Here is a 23,622-nt window from a genome sequence, read left to right on the forward strand (position 1 = left end):
AGGCAGTGATTAAAAGAATACAGTTTCCATGTAATTATTTCGGGGCATAAGGTAGCCATGCGGGCGGCTGGGTGCCGGGGACGCAGCCCCGCCGTTCTTATTACATCACCATAGTGGGACTTGAGCACCACCCTGGTCCCTGAAGACAGGTTTTCACTATCACCTGGGAAGGGACCAGTCCAACCCATCAGGCTTTCCCAGAGCAGGAGAAGAGTGCAGGTGCTCTGGTCCCTCACGCAACCCCAGGATACCTTGTTTCTCCCTCAGCCTGGGATGCTGTTGATAAGGACAACACTTGCACCCACACAGGGGTTTGCTACCTAGGAAATACTTCCCCATGGCCTGGGCTGTCCATGGCCATTCGATTCTGAAAGCTCTACTCAGTAACACTAATCACTCACTTTGTTCCTACACTTCTTAGTACAAAGCTCTTTACCTATGAAGATAGAATACTATATCATCGTTACTGTTATATAATTATGAACCTATTATTATCGTTATTATATCATCACGTACCTAAGATGACCTCCAACTGGCCATCCTCCTAAATGCTAAGATTTTCTTTCTTTTTCTTCCTCTTCTACTTTTTTCTTTTTTGAGACATGTAGCCCTCGTTGGCCTGGAACTTGCTATATAGACCAGGCTGGCCTCAAGCTCACTGGCCACATACCAGACCACAATGTCTTTTTTTAAAAAGAATTGGAATTACATGTGTGGGTGTGTACAAAGGTGAGTGCAGGTGCCGGATGTCGGAAGAGGGCGTTGCATCCCCAAGGCTGAAGACGCAGCGATTGTGAGACACTAACACGGCACTGGGAACTGAACTTGTGTTCTCTGTAAGAATAGTAAGAGCCGTATCTCTGGGTACGATGTCTTACAGATAAATTACCTTTGTACTCTCAGTCCTTAACAGATCTCACACAGTAGAGAGAGGATAAACGTTTCTGGAGAGACTGGAAAGATCCAGGAACAAACTGGTAATAAGAGCAAGGGAAGGGAAGTGGGAGAGTGAGACGAGCGTCTCTGGGACAACAGAGTCGTGCGTTTACAGTTCGCCTGAGATCCTACACGTCCACAACTCTAGTGGGCGGCGCTGAGAACAGCTTCACACTGGGGAGATACAGGCACCAATCCCTGTATCTCTTGAGCCAGGATGTGTAAACCTTTGCTTGCGATGGGTTAAAACAACTATGTAGCAGGAGGGTTGCCAGAAGTTGCCCTGAAACATTCAGTTCCCTACGATAGCTCTGCCAGAGGGAGGAAGGTTAAATTTGACACTGGCTGTGGCCAGCAGGTGGGGGAAATGTGACAAGGACAGATGAGCCATGAGAGGTCTCAGCATGCTAGGCCATCAGCTGCTCACCTGACTGGGTCCCACATACGTCAGCTCAAACTTGTTCTTGTAAATACTCCTTCGGAGGCAGCAGTCAAACTGTTCCACCACACCACAGAGGGTGCCCTGAGAGAGAGGGACAGCATGGAAGGCGATGCGCGGCACGCTGGCCAAGGACGGTGTCTGGATATACCCCAAGACCTCAGACCTCAGTGTCACAATCTAGACAGAAGTGGCCAGCAAAAGGGTGGGCAGGTTCTGGACATATCAGAAAAAAAGTCGCAATCCCAGGACTTACAGGGATCACATGTGGGTTGGACAATGAGGGGAAATCAGGCTGTCCTGGACAAGCGTGTCCCTCAGGGCCTCCTGGAAACTGTAAGTTTCCCTTTCCTGCCTTTAACAGTAGATTTTTTTAGGTTGAAGTCACAAGGCAGCTGGAGTTCTCTTGTGTCAGAGTAGAGCGACTCCCTTGGCATAGGGAGTAGTTTCTATTTTACTGTAGTTTGGAGACAATCGCCAGTACAGAAAGGGGCTCCTAACAACACACCGCACAGAGCCGGGAGCCATCCCGCTTCCACGCCAAGGCTGTGATGGTGTATAAATTGGCAATCTCCTTGGGCTTGGCCTCTTCCCAGATGCTTCTTCAAAGACTCCAGCTGAACACCTGGAATCTAGAAAGGTAAAGAGTGAAAATAGACCAGTACTGATAGGGAAGCATTTCACTCTCCCAGAAAGGGAAGCAAAGGCAAAAGGGCAGACCAGCGAGGCAGCCCAATGGGAGGGGAAAAGTGCAGGGAGTTGAAGGAGTAGGTGTGAAAGGAGCAGGTAGAAGATGGATTCCAGGAGTGGTGGTACATGCCTGTAATGCCAACAGGTGAGAGGCAGAGGCAGGAGGATCACTGTAAGTTTGAGGCCAGCCTGGTCTACCTAGTGAGGAGGAATGTGTTGGTTCCTCCCATAAAGACCAAGCCGACACTTGGGAGAGGGATTAAGTCCCCTTCTCTCACAAGAGCTACTACGGGTACTACTATGAGGGCTCCTCCCTGAGGGACTGCGACCTCTCCCCTTAGAGAGCCTGGGCCGGCTCCTGTCAGAGATACTCTGAGGGGTTCTTCTAGAGGGACTGCTATCCTTCCTCTGGGAGGGACTGCGACATCTCCTCTCCAAGAGGCTTCTGAGGGTTCTGTCAGAGGGACTCCTAGGCTTTCTCTGAGGACTGTGGCGTCTCCGATGAGATCTCTCAGACAGGCTGCGATAGGTCCTTTCAGAAGACTTATTACGATTACGATTATTCTTGCTCGTGTTTGAAGTGACTCTGCAAGGTTCTCTTCAGAAGAGAGTCAGGCACGAGTGTCTCTTGGGCCTGGAATTTGGCTCCTACTCTAGAACAGTTCTTAGACTCTGGATTGAAGAATTCATAGTTTTTCTTTGTTCTGCTGTTGACATTTAGAGCTCTACTCAAAGGCTGTAAGATTGAAGTAGCTTGGATAACAACATTCCTCTCAGAAACAATGTTCTTCACCAATTCCAAAGGTCTGGGTTGGAGAGAGCTCACTTGTTTTGATTGTTGAGCTTGGTCACATGTTTCCTGCAATCTGTCTTCTTTCTTAGGGGTGGAACCAATGAACCTTTGCTTGATAACAGGTGTGCTGGCCCCTCTGCCATCTCCTGTTAAACAATCATCCTCGTCTTTTTCTTCGAGGTACAAGTTTTTGCTTGACCACAAATTGTCTGGACTAGCCCTGTCTTCAGGCTTCTGTCCAGTGAGAGCCATAACTCTATGTTCTCTTTTTTCAATGCCTGCTTTAGGCGCTGAAAAAGCAGCTGGATGAACCTGGGCTGGGAGGATTACTTCGGTTGTCTCTTTGAAGAAACAGTGCTGGTTTGAGTGGTTTCGATACTCTTGCTTCTTGATGTCAGTGTTCCAGAAGGACACTCTTCTGTGGGGCTACTGTTTTTGTAGATTTTTTTCAGATTTTGTTTTTAAGCAAAGTCTTGTGGAGCCCAGGCTGGCCTCAAATTTCATATATAGCCAAGGGTGACCTTGGAGTTCTGATCCTCCTGCCTCTTCCTCTCAGTGCTGAGATTGCAGGCTTGCACTGCCTCGCCAGTTTATTCAGTGGTGGAGATCAACCCAGAGCTTAGCAAACACTAGAGTGCTCTACCAGCTGGGCTACATCCCAGCCCAGGTCTTAGACTTTACATGCATTCCCAGTCTGATATCTGGCCTGGCCATACGACCACCAGTCCAGACCGCCAGCATCTCCCACCTCAGTCGTACAAAAGCCTCTTCCCTAGCCTTACTGATGTTAGCCTTGTCCTTCAAAATCTGCCCATCACACAGTGGAGACACACAGTGTAGACCAAGTTGACCTCAAACCCAGTGATCTGCTCAGATTCCCCAGTGCTTAGGTTAAAACCATGTGCCATGACATTTGACCTATTTTTTTTTTTTAACTAAGGGGCTCTTGGGTCTTGCTTGTCTCTAAACACTGGGCCAGAACCCTTGCTGGCCTGAGCCTGCTTCTCCCCTTCCCAGTGTCCCTTCTGGAGATGCTGGGTTTTTTTTGCACTGTGTCTCCTCCCTCTCTGCCCAGTATTTCTTCCCTTTCCTCAACTACTGACATGTTCCCTGAGGATGCCACTCGCCCCCTTGTCTAACTAACTTATTTTCATTCATTTACTGACTGCCCTTGGCTGAGGGGATCTAGCAGCGAGTGTCCCACTCTCCTGACCCTTTCATCCAATGAACACATGATGGGAAAGGGGACAAGAGCAGGCCTGCCTCAAAGGTGACGCAGGATGTGAGCCCTGTGTGTTCTTTGGGGACAGCTTTCCAGCTGGGGCCCTGCAGGAAGAGTGTGCTTGGGAGATCGGGTGAGCATGGGGGTTCCCTGTAGCTGGAGAGAGCAGGAAGTATGACAGGAGATGAGATAGAGGGAGAAATGGGGTCACACAGGGGCTTTCTGGGGCTGCTCAAAACTTTGGCTCTGACTGAAGGCAATGGGAAGCCCTGAGAGTTCTGAAAGAGGGAGAGGGGGACTTGAACTCTTGGCACGACCCTCTGTCTGCTGGGCTCTGAAGGGAGAAAGGATGGAAAGTAGGGGCCTGAGCCAGCTGTGGTGGCTCATGCCCATCGTCTCAGCACTCAAGAGGCTGAGGCTGTCTCAAACCAAAACAAGAGGCTAGCCGGGCGGTGATGGCGCACGCCTTTAATCCCAGCACTTGGAAGGCAGAGGCAGGCAGATCTCTGTGAGTTCGAGACCAGCCTGGTCTACAAGAGCTAGTTCCAGGACAGGCTCCAAAACCACAGAGAACCCCCCCTCCAAAAAAAATAAAACAAAACAAGAGACTATAACTCAGAGGTGAAGCAGTTGCTCAGAATTTGCAAAGCTTGATCCCAGTAGTGATTCCCAGTTCCCTAACCCAGGGGCTACTCCACATTTTTTAGGATGGGACAGAGAATAACTTTTGTAAAGTTTGAGGGCTATTTGATGTCTGTCCCAATTTCCTAGCTCTGAAGTAGTCATAGATCATAGGCAGTGAATAGATGACTGTGTCCCAATAAAACTTTATTTACAAAAACAAATAGGGGGCCAGAACTTAGCACATAGTTTTCTGATTCTGTGTGTTCAATAGTTTCAGATGTCTGTGTCCTGTGTGGGGACCATCTCAGCTTAGATACTTTGGTGAGGCAAAGAAAGGGGAAACAATCTGGCTAACATTACTCAGCAGGGCATTCTGCTCTCCTTTTGTCTCTGTTTTAATTTTTAAAACCAATTTCTCCTTAATAACGGAGCAGCTGCTATATGTTTGGCTTTGAGCTGGGGCCTCCTTCACGACACCCTTTCTGTCCCTATTGTCCCTCATCATACTATCCCCAGGTCAGGGAGGTATTTGGACCCAGGGGCTCTTCACCTGCTCCCCTATTGGGCTATGGATTCCTGCAGGGAAGCTGGCCACATCAGACTCCAGAGCACAGGCTTCCAGAACTTTCTGCAACCAGGGCAGGTCCAGCTCCTGCCTGAAGCACACATTCTCCACCACTGAGGTATTCTGGACCCAGGCCTCCTGGGGCACATATGCCATGGAACCCTGAAACACGCTTCGCAGTTGGTAGCTCATATGAGAGTAGGGATTGGGTGCTCAGAGGGCAGGAGGCTGACAGTGGTTGACAGGGACCTGGACTGTGAGGGAAGATGTGAGGGATCTCTGAGGATACATCTCAGTGGCCAGGGCAGGGAGGAACAGGGTGGTCTTACCTCAATGCTCACAGACCCTTCTACCTTCAACAGCTCCCCGAGCAGGGCAGACAGCAGGGAGGACTTCCCAGCCCCCACTGGGCCCACAACAGCCAGCAGACAGCCCTGGGGGCACGGTGAGGTTGATCCTGACAACCCAGGGAAAATACAGCTCTGAAAGGTCAGCTTGGGTGTGTACAGAAGCAGGGAACCCCAAACACGCCCGCCCCATCCTGCTGTTCAGGCCTGGGGAGACCATTAAGAGGATACACAGGGCCGTTCCTCCCCGATCCTTGTCTGAGTATCTGAACCGCCTTCCCTCTCACACCTGAGCACGTCACGTGTACACTGTGCCTGCCACACAAGCACTTACAGACATGCCACAAACATTGGTGTACAGAGTCACATGCACAGGCAGTACACAGATGTAAGCGCATGCGTGTGCCCATGTGTACTACTGTATGCCTATCCACACACACACGCACATGCACACACAGAGAGGACATGATGTGATTGCTTGGCTGTAGTAGCCTTGCTCAGGCCTCTGCCTCTGCCCTGCCTGCTCCTGTCCATCCCCTGCTGTCAGCCACCACAGGCTGGAGTTCCTCAGGGCTTAGTTCTACTAAACACCCTACAAAGCCCAGGACAGTCCACAATGAGGAATTCTCAGCCCTAAATAACAACAGCACAAGACTGAGAACCTGGGCATGCTCCTGCCTCGGGGTCTTTGTTCTTGGCCTTTTCACTGCTCAAGAAGACTTCCCCTGACCTCTGGACCCTCAGCTGGGATGCCAGCCTTTCCATACTGTGGGCTTTGTCGCTTTCTGGGCCTCCCTCTGTCCCCAGCATCCACGATAGAGTACATGGCAGGTGCATGCCCAGTGGACACTCGTGGGTGTGTGGGCAGAGGCAGAGAGAGATGGCCAGGTTTCCTTTCTCTTTGCGGGGAACAACGACCTTGGAATTGACACAAGAGGCATAAAAAGAGGTCACAGCTGATGAGGCTGGGCCTCAGGCCTAGCGTTAGCCAGGCGGGGAGCAGAGCAGTATATCGTGCCTGATGGGGGAGGCTCAGGTACACTTTTTCCCTCTGTAGGGCTGTAGCATGCAAGAACCCTTGCCTCAGGCTGGAGAGATGACTCAGAGGTTAAGAGCATTGCCTGCTCTTCCAAAGGTCCTGAATTCAATTCCCAGCAACCACATGGTGGCTCACAACCATCTGTAATGGGGTCTGGTGCCCTCTTCTGGCCTGTAGGCATTCACACAGACAAAATATTGTATACATAATAAATAAATAAATACATATATTTTTAAAAAGAACCCTTGCCTCTCTGCACAGAAACCCAGCCTAGTCTAGCCTCCAGCCCCAAGTGAGACACCATTTCTCAGAAGTCAAGAGCATTTCTTTTTTTTTTTAATAGCACATGGGAATAGGTTTACATTGTTTGCAAAGAAATTCTTTTATTTTTTTTTTTTTTTTTAGGAAGAGCAATTATTTATTTATTTATTTATTTTTAAATTTTATTTATTTCTTTTTTAATTAAAATTTCCGCCTCCTCCCCGTTTCCTATTTCCCTCCCCCTTCCTCCCACATATTGCCCCAATGGCTTTTTCTTAAATTTTGTCCCCTGCCCAGAGGCTCGAATTCCGAAGTGCAGTGCACAGAGCCTCTCGGGTGTCGTCGCGTTGGAGACGGTCAACTCCTTTCGGGTCCATAGGAGAAAGGGGAGGGTGCGAGCCAGCGTGCGCGCGCAGGAGTCCCGCCTCCCGGCGTCTGCGGTTGGCTGTCGCTCAACGAAGGAAGCGGAAGTGGAGGGGAGGGAGGGGCGGGCCGGGCTCCGCCGCGAGCCCATTGGCCGCGGCCGTCCCGTCGCCTCGCGCTATTGGGCGGGCGCCGTCGTGCGTCAGCCTGCGCTTCGGGCCGCAGACCGGATCGCTGGCTCGCTAGCGCCGGCCGGTTCCCGCAGGGAGGGTTCCCGCTGCCGGCTGGCGGAGCGGGCAGCGCCGCGTCTGGACGAGCGCGGGCCGGAGCAGGGCGGAGCGGCCGACGACGGGCGGCGCCAGGTCTGGGAGATCCGGGCGAGCGGGCCCCGGGAGCGCGGCGGGCGGAAGGCGGGCGTTGGCGTGGACGACAGGGCCTGTGCGCTTTGGGGGGCCGCGACCGGCCCGGCTCTGCCTTGAGTGGTCAGGCGATGGTTGTAGATCTCTCTGCAGACGGGACTTTTGTTTATTCCCCACACCCGTGACTGCTGTAGGTAAAGCGGCTGATGCACCGTGGTGTCATCAGTCGTGGCCATAGTGAGTTTTCCTGGCGTGTGTGTGCGCGCCCCTTTGGGATTTAAGGAGTGGGGTGACATTGTGCGGTGGTCGCCTGTGACCACTCCAGGGCTGGCGACTCCACCTCTAATGGAAGGGCTCCTCCCGTTCTTGGTCCAGCTTTCCCTCTCGAGCTCTTGTCCCCCGTCCCCCAGCTCTCCTTTCCCCCTTTTTACCTTCTCTGTCTCCGCCGCGTTAAACTGCAGAACGGTGTGAGTAACCGTTTCATAAGCTATGGGTCTCCAACGTTTCTGTTTGACTTGCAGGCCCGACCATCGGGAGGAAACATGCCTTCTGAGTCCTTCTGTTTGGCTGCCCAGTCTCGACTTGATTCCAAATGGTTGAAGACAGATATCCAGGTGGGGTTGGCGTGTTGTGGTGTTCTTTGTGTGTCCCCGTCTCTATAAAGTTTTTGGTTAAGTAGAACATGTGAGTGGCTAGCAACTAGATGTTGTCTGAGGAGGGTTATTTCTCATAACTTACAGTGTAACGTTCATTATGACTGTTGAGGTAGATGGATCTGGTCTGAGGAGGGTTATTTCTCATAACTTACAGTGTAACGTTCATTATGACTGTTGAGGTAGATGGATCTGGTCTCAGGAGGGTTATTTCTTATAACTTACGATGTAACGTTTATTATGACTGTTGAGGTAGATGGATCTGGTCTGAGGAGGGTTATTTCTTAAAACTTACGATGTAACGTTTATTATGACTGTTGAGGTAGATGGATCTGGTCTGAGGAGGGTTATTTCTTAAAACTTACGATGTAACGTTTATTATGACTGTTGAGGTAGATGGATCTGGTCTGAGGAGAGTTATTTCTTATAACTTACGATGTAACGTTTATTATGACTGTTGAGGTAGATGCTATGTGGTTGTGTTTTAATTAAAGTCATTTGTAAGTGCAAGAAACTTGAGAGCTAGTTATGCAATTTTTCAATTTTTATCGGGAGTCTTTTTTTTTTTTCTTTTTTAAGATAGGGTTTCATATTCCCAGGCTGGCCTTGAACTCTCCGTGTAGGTGAGGATGACCTGAAATCCAATCCTTTTGCTACGCGTTTCAGGCCTGTGCCACCTTGTTGGGTTTCTGTGGTGCAGTCAGGCAGGAGCTTGACCAGCTGAATGCCATCCCAGCTCTTGCCAACACTCTTAGTCAAGACGTGGCTGTTGTCAGTTTGTTTTTTCCTCTCTTATTTTTAGACAGGGTCTTTCTATGCACCTCACCGTGGCTGGCTGGCCCCTGCCTCCTGAGTGCTGGGATTAAAGGCATGTGCCACCTTGCCCACCAGTGTTTGTTTCTTCCCGATACTTTTGAGAAGATTGTTAGCTGTGTGGGGAAGCAGTGAAGTGATGTGTAGTAAGTTATCATTTTCTGCGATTTTGTGTTTCTGCTTCTGGTGAGATGAAAGTTTGGTTGAGCTATTGGTTTTACATAGATTACAGCTGTAATGAAGAGGAATGTTCAGATTTTTGCACCAGGAATATGAGAAGCAGAATGCTGGCCTGTGTCTGTAATGTTTAGTAAAGGAATTACAGTTGTCAGGAGATTATGAGATAAATGATCACAGTAAGAATTTTGAGGCTGATTATGAGCTACTTGCTGTTTATACATAGTGTAGAGGGGTACTTTTGGACCTCCGTTACCACAGACATGAAAAAGTGTCTGAGTTGTGTCTGTTGTCTCTGTCCTTTCCTCTTTGGGGGCTAACCACATTAAATATTTGTCAGACAACTCATTTTTATAACAGTCTTGCTTAGAGTTGATTATGTAGCATTCGTGACTGTAAGGTAGTGTGAGCAGCCTTTGATCATGGAGTTTTGTAATCAAGTTTATTTCCTAGTCCCTTCAAACACTGAGTGTCAGTAGATAAGAGGTGTTGAGGACTATTGTAGGTGACTGTTGCAGATGACAGGTGTGTTGAGGACTGTTGTAGATGACAGGTGTGTTGAGGACCGTTGTAGATAACTGTTGTAGATGACAGGTGTGTTGAGGACTGTTGCAGATGACAGGTGTGTTGAGGACTGTTGTACATGACTGTTGCAGATGACAGGTGTGTTGAGGACTGTTGTACATGACTGTTGCAGATGACAGGTGTGTTATTCATGGTGTGAAGATAGATAGGATTGAACTAAGGAGACTTAAGTGGTTTGTTACTTACCCTTTGTTGTTTAAATACCTCTTTTTTGTTTAACTATTTGTGTCTGCTTTCATTTGTCTTTTATAAACAGGTTAGATAGGTGAGAAAAGTGATTTCTTATTATGAAATATTGAGAGTCAGACAAACTTTAAAAAACTTTTAAATTTTAATTTCTCCTGTGTGTATATGACAGGTGTCATTGTGCTCATGTGCCACCCACATGTGTAGAGGTTAGAGGACAACCTCTGTCGGTTCTGAACGTCCATGTTGTTTGAGGCAGGGTCACTCTCATTTGCTGCTCTGTGTGGTCCAGGCCAGCTGGCCCATGTGCTTCCACAGAAATTCTCTCTGCCTCCTGTCTTCCTGTAGTATTGGATACTGAGATTACACACATGCTCTGCTGAGCTTGGCTTTTTATATGAGTTCTACAGACCTAAACTCAGGTTGTCAGGCTTCTTAACAATTGCTTTTTCTTGCTCAACCAACTCCCCACCCCAAGACAAATTTGCTTTTTGTGATTGGTATACTTTCAGACAGTTGTTGAGGTCAAGAAAATGTTTTAAGGGCTGGGGGTTTATAGCTCCGTGGTAGAGTGGATTCCTAGTGTGTTCAAAGCCCTGGTTTAGATTGTTATTAATGCAGAAAAACCAAAAACCTGAAACCATACCCCAAAAACCCACATCAAACAAAAACAGAGAATCTACTCCCTTTACCTAATGGGGTTGTGTTTCCCGCCTTAGTAATCAAACTGAATAACTGCCAAATGTGAGTTTAGTATTTTGATTCAAAACTAGCTTAATAATGCACTGATTGTCTCTGAAGAGTCAAATATTTATAAAATGAAGCACTAGTCATTCTTAGAGAACATATCACTTTATTTATTCAGTGGCATACTAGTATTTGACCCTTCTTAGACATTAAAAAAAACTTTTTTTTTAAAGTCTTCCCATATCTCCCAAGAACAAGTGGCTAGGTTTTGGTTACATGTCAGAGGGAAATGTGTTTGGTGATACAGATATGTAAATGGCTTGTGCACTTTCTCTATCATTGCTTACTAAATATGAGGGATGCAGACTGAGCAGTGGTGGCACACACCTTTAATCCTAGTACTTGGTGGGGGCAGGGTAGAGACAGGTGGATCTTTGCGTTCGAGGTTAGCCTGGTCTACAGAGCTCCTGGACAGCCAGAGCTACACAAAGAAACTCTATTTTGAAGAAAAGAAATATAAGGAATAAGAACAATAATAATTGTTCTTCTCTAAGGCTTAGACCCAGTGTCCCTTTTTGGGATCCTGGCAAACCCACATTGCACATATTCATCTTACGCTGGCCAACTTTGCCTTTTGTGAGGGAGGTGGAGTATGTGTTGTCTTCCTGGACTGGGAATTTCCTTATTTCCTCTTAGGCTTTTGTATTGACATACAGTTAATAAATAGTATTTGTGAAAGATATACATATGTATTTATATGTGTAAATTTTAGCCAGTTCATTTTTATAAGCTTATTTTATTTGAAATACCCACCCAAGAAATGTTAATAACTTTAGAAAGGAAATGTTTTTGAAGTATGAAAAATTTAACATGTGTATAATAAACATAGAATCTTGGCATAGATACGTTATTTTGGATATTACAACCAGTAGTTTTTAATATAAGTGTCCATTGTAGGCCAAGAACCCACCTGGCTTTCACACACACACACACACACACACACACACACACACACACACACACACTTATAGCATTGTGGGCTGGGGAAGTGGCTCAGAAAAGTCAGAGAAGAGCTTGCTGGGCAATTGTGAGGACCCAGCTCTGATATCCACCACACACGGTGGCTGTGATGACCCTTTTGTCATCTCAGTGCTGAAAGGCCAAGGCAGAGTTCCCAAGACAAGCTCAGTAACTGGACTAGCAGAATGACAGGCACTGGGTTCAAGGGAGGCTTTCTGTGTCAGGAAACAGGGATCGCTGATCTCAGCTTCTGGCCTCCAGACATATTTGTATGTGCATTTGCACACATCAGTCCACAGATGCATGCATATACATGCCAAGAAACTCTCCACACTTGAATGTTTAGCACTCCTAATTTTTATGTAGATTTATTGGGGCATTTAGTGTTCATTACTCTCGAAAAGGCAATATAATAAAAGGGTGAAATGTATGACCTTATTACTGTTTATCTGAGCTGGTTGTAGTTTTTCAGTGAGCCAAAAAGAAAATTACTTACAGGACATAGTAGTACGTTATACTTTCAGACTTTTGTTTCTTAAAACTTTTTTCTTTTGTCACTCTTGATGGAAGACTAAGGGTATGTCTTTGAGCATGAGACCAGATAGAAATTTGTTGCTCTTTCTTACATAAGCTACTTACATTTTCTATTTAAGGATTCTTTGAAATGGCACATGAAATTGGATATGCCTGAAGCACTTTTTTTAACCTTTTCATTTTGAAAATAGTGATGGACTCAGAAAGTTGCCAACAACATAGTAAGATCAGTGTGTTCCCTTTAACCAGATGCTCCCAGTGTTATATTTTGTTTCACTGTGGTATCCTATCAAAATCATTAGTTTGCATCCTTCCCGTTCATATGCACAGTTCTGTGCCCTTCTGCCTTAGTGTCAGTTCATGGAGCTGTCACCACCTGAGTGGTGTTCTTGGTGCTACCCCTCTGTGTCACTTCCCTCACAATCTGAACTCCAGCACTGAGAATCAATCTGGTCTATCAAGTTATCTTTAGATTATCGTATGGTGCGTGGTTTTTCTGAGGTCAGCTTTGTTAACTTAGCATAATGCCTTTAGAGTTTTTGTGTTAACCAGTAGTTAAATTCTGGATCACTTATTTATCTGTATTTGGCACATAGTCATCAATTCAAAATGATTAAGCTCAAAAGTGCACTTAAGAATTGAAGGTTGACTATGAATACTGTCATATTATGCTTAGACATGTCAGTAGATCCAAAGGTGTATGCACATGGGCATCTGATGAGTGCTGTTCCTAGGTTGTGACTAACTGGCTGGTTGCTGATATGCTGACATAAAAGAGTGTGGTGAATGTAGGGAATCTGATGTCTTTGGGATTCTCTTTCCCTGTATCTAAGTATAATCACCTCAATAGAATAGTATTGTTAATAGACTTCCATAATGAAAGTTAGGGTTTGCTGTTTTTGTGTATTACATTTTGTGGGGTTTAAAGCATTGTGCAGAGTTACTGACTTGGGTGTTCCTATGCTGTTATTAAAAAGAATCTTCAACTCTTTTCCTCCGGCGCGGTGAGTGAGTTGTCTGCTACCGACGGTCCTATTGTCATCATGGGTCGCCGCCCCGCCCGGTGTTACCGGTATTGTAAGAACATTGTAAGAACAAGCCGTACCCAAAGTCTCGCTTCTGCCGAGGTGTCCCTGATGCTAAAATCCGCATCTTTGACTTGGGACGGAAGAAGGCAAAAGTTGATGAATTCCCGCTTTGTGGCCACATGGTGTCAGATGAATACGAACAACTCTCTTCCGAAGCTCTGGAGGCTGCCCGTATTTGTGCCAACAAATACATGGTAAAGAGTTGTGGCAAGGATGGCTTTCATATTCGAGTGAGGCTTCACCCCTTTCATGTCATCCGAATCAACAAGATGTTGTCCTGTGCTGGGGCTGACAGGCTTCAGACAGGCATGCGTGGTGCCTTTGGGAAGCCCCAGGGCACAGTGGCCAGGGTTCACATTGGCCAGGTCATCATGTCCATCCGCACTAAGCTGCAAAATAAGGAACATGTGATTGAGGCTCTTCGTAGAGCCAAGTTCAAATTCCCTGGCCGCCAGAAGATCCACATCTCAAAGAAATGGGGCTTTACTAAGTTTAATGCAGATGAATTTGAAGATATGGTTGCTGAGAAGCGACTCATTCCTGATGGCTGTGGGGTCAAATATATTCCTAATCGTGGTCCCCTGGACAAGTGGCGAGCCCTACACTCCTGAGGGCTTTCACGGTGCTCTCCTGTACCCTACCAAATCATGTTCAGTAATAAATCTCACATCCAGTCTGCTTAAAAAAAAAAAAAAAAAAAAAAGAATCTTCAAATACAAACTTGGCTCTGCTGTTCCAGTTTAAGGAACACACGCAAAAGGCAGGGCTTCACTATCTGGCTCCTAGACTTCACACCTCACACATCCACAGAGGAGTGCATCCTCTCTCTCTGCAGGACCAAGACTTGACATTCACAGCCTCCACAGAGGAGTGCATCCTCTCTCTCTGCAGGACCTAGATGTCACACTGCGCACATCTCCAGGGGAGTGCATCCTCTCACACACAGGACCTAGACTTCACACTGCACACATCCACACAGGAGTGCATCCTCTCTCTCACACAGGACCTAGACTCCACACTGCACACATCCACACAGGAGTGCATCCTTTCTCTCTGCAGGACCTAGATGCAAACTTGTGCTCCTCTCTCCTGCAGTGAGTTCCTATTAACTACCTCCAAATTCTTCAGTTTTATGCAGTGTAAAGTAGTTGATAGTGATTTGCTATAATAACTTTTATAGATAGTGTGGCTTTTTATTGATGCTTTTGATTATATGCACTTTGTAAATCTTGTTAGTCATTTTTAAATTAAAAAATATTTTTATTTTTATGTGTGTGTCCTAGTGAGCTTATGCCAGGAGTGTACGGGTTCTCCCAGAGTGCATTTGGTCCCCAGGCTGGAGTTAGAGGCCGTTGTGCACTATCTGACATGGGTGTAGGGAACCAAACTCGGAAAAAGGACACAAACTGGTGGGACAGGCTTATAGCCCCGGCTTCTTGGGAAGCTGAGGTAGCAGGGTTGAAGTTCAAGTCCTTTCCCTGGGCACCTCAGTAAGGCACTACCTCAGAAATATCCAAGCGCTGTGGGGAGAAAAGGAAAGGCTGGGAAGACTGGAGGTGGAGATCTCAGTGGTAGGGTAGAGTGCTTGCCTCACGTGAGATCGGCCTGGACTTTAGTGAGTACCTCAGGAAGGTTTCTCCTGGCTCCTGAGGAATGAGTAGAAAAAGGAAGTTCTTTGATATCACATGACTATAGATCTGCATAGAAATAGTGGCCTGGTGTGGTCATGGGAAGCTCTGCCTGGACTCCTGTGTGTTTAGGGGATAGGAGCAAAGACTGGGAGAGCATCATACAGATAAAGTTCACACTGCCGTATTTTACATCACTCTATCGGGTCTTTCTTCTGAGACAGGGTTTCTCTGTGACTTTGGAACCTGTCCTGGAACGCATTCTATAGGCCAGGCTGGCCTCGAACTCACAGAGATCTGCCTATTTCTGCCTCCCGAGTGCTGGGATTAAAGGCGTGTGGCATCATCATCATCTAGCCTATTTGGGTTCTTTCTATAGAACCTTTAATGCTTTTTTCTGCTGAATCAGTCACCGATACCAACCTCTTGAATGATTCTGTCATTTCCATCGATCAGTTACTCTGGCTATAGGTTGGTGTATTTTTGCTAAAATGTGATTAAATATTGAGCATTATAAATATACTATGTTATGCTAGATTTTGTTTTACATCTTTATTTTTGAGATTAATTTTATGTTTCCTAAGTTGACTTTATAAATTTTTGATCCAACTGCCTCAGCCTTCTGAATTGTCTGGGAGAACAGGCATCCATAATAGTACCTGGCTGTGGATTTAATTTTAGCTTAGATTTTTAAAAAAAGGGATAAACAAAGGTTGGGGAGAATGGGGGTATGGTCAATGTACAATATGTATGTGTATGAAAATAAAAAATATGAATGAGTTTTGCTTAGGCATATATGTCATTTGCCTCAGATCAGTTTTGATTCCAAGCTCTGTCTTAGTACTTAGTTAGGTTGGTCCATATAGCCTTTACTCTTAGATAATTTGTCTGAACCATTGCGGCTGGGCCCTTCCTAAGACTAGTGATGCTTGGCTGGGGGATGCTCTCTGTTGCACTTGGGTTGTGCTGCTTGAGGCCATGCTTCATGTCTATCTGTTGGCTGTCGGTTCCTTCACATTGTGTTCCTCAAGACGTCCAGCCCATGACTTCCAAGAAAAGATGACTTGCCATGTACGCAGCTTCTGTCCCTTGCTCTCCTGGGGCGATGCCAACACATCTCGATCACACACAGGGAACTGATGACAGAACAAAATAACTTCCTGCCAAAGTCCAACATGGGAGCTCTGGCTTTATAGATTGGGGCTGACTCAAAGGCTGCTGCATCGCTATAGGCCCATCTCCCCAGTGGGGACTCGTGGACACTCACCCTGGAGCCTGATAGATGTGCCTGTCCCCTCTCTTGGTGTCTGTGCACTATGTCTATAGTCTCGAGGAGGGTCCTTGTAAATCTCGGTAGTTTCAAGGACCTTCTGAGACTTGTAAGTTAATTACTTCTCAGTTTTCTGAGCTGCCCCTCTTCCTTTCTGGGTGGAAGATTTCAGTTCTGAAAAACTGCTGCATAATTGTGGTGGTGGTCTGAATGAGCGACGCCCTTCATAGGCGTATGTATTTGAACACTTACTTGGTCCGCAGTTGGTTGGACTGTGTGAGATGAAGCTTTGCTGGAGAAGCGCTGCGCTGTGGGTGGGCTTTGTGACGTTCAGCCTCATCTTACTTCAGCTCTGTCTTCCTGCTCAGCTTCCTGCTCCCATGGCCTGCTCTCATGCTTCTCCTGCCATTATAGACTTCCTCTTTTTTTAAAAAAAAATTATTTATTTTTATTTTATGTGCATTGGTGGTTTGCCTGAATGTATGTCTATTTGAGGGTGTAAGTTCCCTGGAACTGGAGTTGTGAGTCACCATGTGGGTGCTGGGAATCGAATTCAGGACCTCTGGAAGAGCAGTCAGCGCTCTTTAACTGCTGAACCATCTCTCCAGCCCCATTATAGACCTTCTTTCCCAAGGCAAAATAAGCTCTTCTGTAAGTCACTTTTGGGTCACAGCAACAGAAAAGTAACATAACGATCCTACACCACCCCGGTGATTAAAGAATGGATTTGTTCCCTCCCTCCCTTCCTTCTTTCCTTCCCTTCCTCCCTCCATCTTTCCCTTCCTCCCTTCCTTCCTCTCTCCCTCTTTTCTTTCCTTTCTTTCTTCCTTGTGAATGTAGCATCTGCTCTGGCTTAGTCTTTAACTGTTGAAATGTTTCATCTTTTTTTGCTGTTTTCTGTTTTTGAAGCTAGCCGTCAGCTTTCTGTGTAGCTGAGGTTGATCTTGAACTTCTGATTTCCTGGTCGTACCTTCTGAGCGCTGGAACTGCAGGCATGCGTCACCATACCTGATTTATGCAGTGTTGGGGATTGAACCTAGGGCCTCATAAATACTAAGCAAGTGTTCTCCTAGCCCACATTTTTACAAATTCACTTTTGAATGCCAGTGTCTCAACAATATAGACTGTATTCTAGAGCACTGATAGGTGATAGACTGATAGCCAGTCTGTGACCGTCCTAAAGTGCAGTTGGGGCTGAACATAGTACCCACTGTCTCTATTGGGATGTTGGCATTTCCTGTATCTATCTGAGATTTCCAGATTTAGCCTTCTCTCCTGGAACACTCTGCTGAGATCTAGGTTTATATTCATGGCAAATTAGTAGGGAGAGCCGTTGATGGTGAGTAATTTATTCATTGAGAAAAGGTTCATTTTGACTAGGAGCTTTGAAGATTCCACTTCATGGCTGATCAACTTGATTCTTTTTTCTGTACATCATAGGGTAGCGTGTATAGCAAATTTGATCATCATATCAGCCAAGAAGCAGAAGGAAGACACATAGTTTGGGGTTCCACAGTTTCCTGAGTCACTAACTAGATGACCAAGTAGGATCACTGTCGTAGTCAGGGTTCCTTTCGCTGTGATGAAGCACCTGGAAAAGCAGACTGGGGAGGGAAGGGTTTACTTGGCTTACACTTTCATGTTGCCGTTCATCACTGAAGGAAGTCAGGACAAGAATTCAGACAGGGCAGACCTGGAGGCAGAAGCTGATGCAGAGGCCGTGGAGGAGAGCTGCTTCCCATGGCTTGCTTAGTTGCTTTCTCAGAGAACCCAGGACCACCAGCCAAGGGGTGTCATCACCTTAATGGGCCTTCCCCATCAATCATCAATAAAGGCTTGCGGGCCTGCATCCTGATCTTATGGAGGCATTTTCTCAATTGGGTTCCTTCCTCTCAGATGACTTCAGCCTAGGTCAGTTGAGTGTGAACAAACACTCTAGTCCCTTTCTGTAATTGTAGCCCTCTGAGGACCAAGCTGCAACTGAACTTTGCGGGACACTTACCTAAACCGTAGCATTTGCGTAAATCTCTACAGTTAAAAGTGAACCAATTCCCATTCCTGTTTTTATTGTCTGTCTTTCCTTACTTCTCACACCCGATCTGAACACTGATCTGAACTTTCCTTGTCGTGGTTGATTGGCTCTTGGCTCTGACTCTTTTACTTTATGTTTTCATAGTTTCTTCCTCTTTCTCCCCCTTTAGACATGGAGGCTTGAAAGGCTCCTGGGTTCCCTTGAGATCCGAGCATGAAGGTTGGATGTAACTCCTGTAACATAGCACACCACCTGAGCCTCAGTACCTGGCCTCTTTGCCTGTAACCATGTGTGTGCACACACACACATTCCTAAATTTAGCCTGCTCAGTCTGTATAATGTTACTTCTGTGTTGTTTTCAGGGCTGACCACTTGGTACTGGGTAACTAATTGGTGTGCTCTGCCTGAGGAAGACTGTGTTCCACCCTCAGCACTCCTTAGTTCCTGTAGCTCTTGTACAGGGTTGATGTCCTGTGGGCTTTTCCTTCCATGTTAGCATGTTTGTTGTTTTTGTTTGGCTCAAAAGGTATTTTTTAAAAAAAATAAACCTGGGTTATTTTGCTTGTTTCCAGTTACAGGTTTTGTTTTTGTATATTGTAACTTGAATTAAAAATAAATGTTTATTTTATCTGTATGGGTGTTTTGGCTGCAAGTATATTTATGCATTACCAGCAAGCCTGTGAACCACCATGTGGGTGCTGGGAATCCAACCCAGGTCCTCTGGAAGAGCAGCCAGTGTTCCTAAGTGCTGAGCCAATTCTCCTGAAACAGTTTATGTTTCACACTTAGAAGGAACACTCACTGCTTTTCATATTCTTTGCTTCCTCCATGTTCCATGAGTGTCTCCTCATACATAGTCACTATGTCTTATTTTTGATTTATCTCTTCAGAGCATGTGTATGCATGTATGCCCCTACTCCCTTTTTGCATGTTACATGAAATTTAGTATAGTGATTATCCAAAGCAGTCTTGAGGGAAAAGAGCAATTCTGGAAGTTTCAATACTTAGTTCAAGTTATACTATATAGTGATAGTAAGACAGACACCATGATAATGCCACAAAGCCTGGCTGTTAGAGTGCAGCAAGGAGCCACACAGGTAGACACATAGCTAGAGCCGTCAGGTTTCCAGAACGATGCTGAAAGCTGTGACTCTATGGGGAGAAGGCTGAAACTTGTCCTCTGCCTTTTATCCTGTGTGAAAACCAGTGAAATGGACCAAAGGCCTTACTATGACACCAGAAACGTTGAAACTGCTAGTGGGAAATAGTGTGGAAATACTTGAAAACACAGACATAGAAATTATTATTTAAAATAGTACCTCAGTGGGGCTGGAGGGATGGCTCAGTGGTTACCCATTCCTGTATATAAAACCTGCCATTGTGACACATTCCTGTAATCACACAAGGAAGATTAGAGCTGGAGGCTGGACTAGGATGCCTAGTAAGAGCCTGTTTAAAAAAAACAAACAAAAACCCAGATCCACTAATGAAAGTCAACATGGTGTACAGTGACATAATGTGCTCTTTCACCGTCCTGTTTTTGTTCTGTGATCTTTGACATGTTACTTGGTTTTAAATAAAGTAAATAGTCCATTGTTTTATTATTGAATAATTGAATAAAATAAGGGGAACCAGGGTTTTTTCTCCCTCTATATATAATTCTTTAAGACCCTGTTGCTGAAGACACTATACATTTTGCACACAGAACTTGAAGAAATTGAGCTAGAACTGACTTGAAAGCCCCTCTGTGAGGACTTACTCTTATTGTATCTGAAGATATATTGTAAGCTTCCAAGGGACAAAAGGAATCAGTAGTCCTACCCAGCCATGAGACCTGCAAAACACAGCTATCACAGGCCCACTAAGATATCCCCTGTGGTGCAACAGTTGAACTTTGATTTTGGAGTAGCTACCAGCTGCCCAATTGTATTTGCAACCAGCTTAGTAGGCCATTCGTGCCCAGTACTGTAAACCTACTCAACTACCTGTGCCTTGAGTAAACTGATGTAATTTTTAACTGTATTCCAATGCTATCCTTGTATCTACAGGTAAGTGTAGTTCTCACCCCTTATCAAGGAAGTTTCTTTGGTAGCAGACAGAGGCAATTACAGAAATTCACATCTGGTCAGACTACAGAGAGAAATAACCGTGATTGACACAACATAACACCCTCACCCAAGGCTAAAGGAACATCATGGAAGAGGGGGTGGAAAGGTTGTAAGAGCCAGAGGACCAGGGGCCTCCTATGAGATAGTTCTCCTAGATACAGAAGGGATGTTGTATCCATAACAATGCAGCAGTGGTGTTATCTAAATAAGTCTCTACACAGTGTTAGCACCAGTGGATATGACAATGTGGACGGGGAGATTTCACAAGGCCCCACCCCACATCAAGAGCTATGGGTAATCAATGCCTGCTGAGAGAATCAGTTTTCTTCAGTGCTGAAACCCCTGATAGGTTATCCGCTCCCAAGGTCAGTTCTAAACACATGAGCAACATTAAATTGACTTAGTAAGTAGTGTATATTTTATATGTGTGTATAGATATGTGCAATATATGATATATGTAGATAGCAATAATTGCAGAAGAGGAGGTCATGAATTGAGAGGGGCACATGAGTTGGAGTAGATTGAGTACTCATAACATTTTCAAAAACAAAAAAATTAAAATAAAAAAGATTTATATGGATCTCTCTTTAAGTTTATCTTTTTGTATTTGCCAGCTCGCATTCACAAGAGATGGACTCTGTGGTCTGTGGAATGAAATGGTTAAAGATGGAGAAATTGTGCACACTGGGACAGAGTTAACCCAGAATCGAGAGCTCCCTTCTAGGAAGGGTAAGAGCTTTTAATGAATACTTTTTTATTTTGTAAATATCATTGTAATTGCATTTTAAAGTAATATTTTAAAAATGTGTCCGTGCCTGTGTGTGCGTGTGTGTGTCTGTGCGCATGTTTGTGTGTGTGCACAGGTGCTATGGTGTGCATGTCGGGACAACTTGGGAGTTGGTTTTCTCTGCTGTGTGAGTCTTGTGGATTGGACTCAGGTCGTCTGGTTTGGTGGTAAGTGCCTTTACATGCTGGACTATTTCCCCCTCCCCCTTTAAAAATTACACTTATTTATTTGTGTGTGTAAATTGCATTTTCCAGAGACTGTAATATGCTAGAAAAAGCACTTGAACTTTGATCTTGATACTTTGTTCTCCTTTTGATGATTTTTGTCTAGATGTTAGTTAATATGCCAAGCTGTCTGGAGTTTTTGTTTGTATTAACTAGTATATAGCTTGTAGGAAGTCATGAATAGCTTCTCCTTTAAATTTTGAAACAGATCTTCCTACTAACTATAGATGTTGATTATTGTGAGATTGGGTGCAAGTTATTCATGACTAAACCTTTGTCAGGGAGGAGTAATCCTGTTGAAGCCTCTAGTGCTCAAAATTGCTGTGCCTGGCCATTGAAATCAGCACCAACACTGTAAAAGGACATGGATGCCAGCACTTACTCCAGATTGTCTATCTGAAAAGCCTGGGTTGAGGCTCACTGCAGAGTCTGTTGAGTGTCATTCCCAGTATAAAGGCATTGTTACTGTTAGAATGTATGACTTTTCTCCCTGTGGAATGAATTGGTTACAGCTGACTGGAAAGTGTAGGAGGAAAACTATTACTAGGTTATGTTTTTGGTTACATCATCTATTAGAGTGAGCTCTGTTTCTTGTGTTTATGTGGAAGTTTCCATATACATGCAGACTCTCCCAAATGTATATACAGTGAGTGGATGCAAATTCATCCCCACAGTCTTTGGCACTGTGCTTGTTCGTGGTTGTGTCTCATCTGCCTTCCTCACATGCTTCCTGCATATTGTTACCTTGAGTTTTTTAATTTAAAAGTTTTCCTTTATTAGTGTGTGTGTGTTTGTGTGTGTTTATATTTGCAAGCAGGTGCACATGAGGAGGTCAGAGAATAACTGCAGGAATCAATTCTTTCCTTTCATCTTGACTTTTGAGGTAGGGTCTTGTTTCTGCTTCTCTGTGGCCCCAGGTTAGCTGGCCCCAAAGCTGAAAGAAACAAATATGAAGCAAAATTTACTTTTTGTATGAAGCCTAGGGATTTGAGCTTGCTAGCAAACACTGTGGTCATGCTGGGCAGACACTCTGGGCTGTGCTACACTAGCCTACAAAACTTGTTTTCAGTAATAAGGCCTCTTAGTGTTTAGGATATGGAGCAGTTAGGGTTGATGTACAGAAAACGTTAGCAGAACAGCATTTGAAGTTTAGCACACAGGATTTTGCAGAACTCTTAATTTTGTTTTCTTTGAAATTGGTCAACTTACTCCTCTTGGGCCTTCTCTTTTGAATCATTAGCAACTGTCTAGGACCTAGGCTCAGTGGTTTGAACAGAGACGCCTTGGGTATTTTGTACAAACGCCCTTCAACAAATTGGTGCCCATGTGGCCAACTAAAATCCATTTAAAACCTGAGAGGGCTTGCAAAGGAATTCTAGACACTTTAAAAAACAAAGTTTAGTTAATAAAAATTAGTGATTTGGTTGGTGTGAAATACAAACATATACTCTAAGATATAGTATATATGTATATATATGTAATTTATGTGATTATTTTAGTTAGAGCCTTTTATGACAGGACTTGTTGACATTTTAGGGCTAAGATTCATCCCATCTTCTCTTCACAGCCATGTGTGGGGTTTCAAAGCACGTATTACTGTTTGAGGCTTTACAGTGGCTTAAGTTGGTAGTTTTTTCAGATTTTCTTTTGTGCCTCAATGCTCCTGAATTATATTTCAATGATAATGGTCCTTCGAATGTACTTATTATTGGTGTGTGTGTGTGTGTGTGTGTGTGTGTGCACGTGCCATGGCAGGTATGTGGACATCAGAGGACAGTTACCACTTTTGTGTGGTTCTGGAATGGAACTCACATTGTCATCTCAGTGGTAGTGGTCTTTATGGCAGTGGTTCTCAGCTGGCAGTGGAGGAGAACATCGGACAGTTAGAAAATGATTTTAGAGTTATCTCCCTAGTTCTTCCTGTGGTTGTCCAGCAGTTTTGAGCCACTGCATTAAAGCAGTTAGTGTGAAATCCAAATAGATAAATGCTAAAGACATTGAAAAATGTTAAAGAAAGAACTTCATGTTTTAAAGAATTTGAAAATCCCTTATATTGTATTCTTTCATTATTGAGTAAACTATATTGAATCTTTTGCAGTTTTAAGTCATGCAATTTTTTTAAAAAAATTAAAATATCAAGCCGGGCGGTGGTGGCGCATGCCTTTAATCCCAGCACTTGGGAGGCAGAGGCA

General features: G+C 45.1%; 1 protein-coding gene and 1 pseudogene across 1 annotated transcript in view; both read left to right on the top strand.

Annotated features, from left to right (window-relative positions):
* The first annotated feature begins 7,497 nt into the window (after nucleotides 1–7,497).
* Nucleotides 7,498–23,622, top strand: part of Herc2 (HECT and RLD domain containing E3 ubiquitin protein ligase 2) — a 165,121-nt gene continuing 148,996 nt past the window's right edge. Inside the window, exons 1-3 of the mRNA XM_057756050.1 lie at nucleotides 7,498–7,641; nucleotides 8,160–8,252; nucleotides 21,034–21,148. Coding sequence (XP_057612033.1) covers nucleotides 8,181–8,252; nucleotides 21,034–21,148 — 187 coding nt within the window. The 5' untranslated portion in view covers nucleotides 7,498–7,641; nucleotides 8,160–8,180. The remainder of the gene's footprint in view (nucleotides 7,642–8,159; nucleotides 8,253–21,033; nucleotides 21,149–23,622) is intronic.
* On the top strand, nucleotides 13,337–14,061 carry LOC130865180 (60S ribosomal protein L10-like; annotated as a pseudogene).

This window comes from Chionomys nivalis, chromosome 23 (assembly GCF_950005125.1).
Source record: "Chionomys nivalis chromosome 23, mChiNiv1.1, whole genome shotgun sequence".
NCBI lineage: Eukaryota > Metazoa > Chordata > Mammalia > Rodentia > Cricetidae > Chionomys > Chionomys nivalis.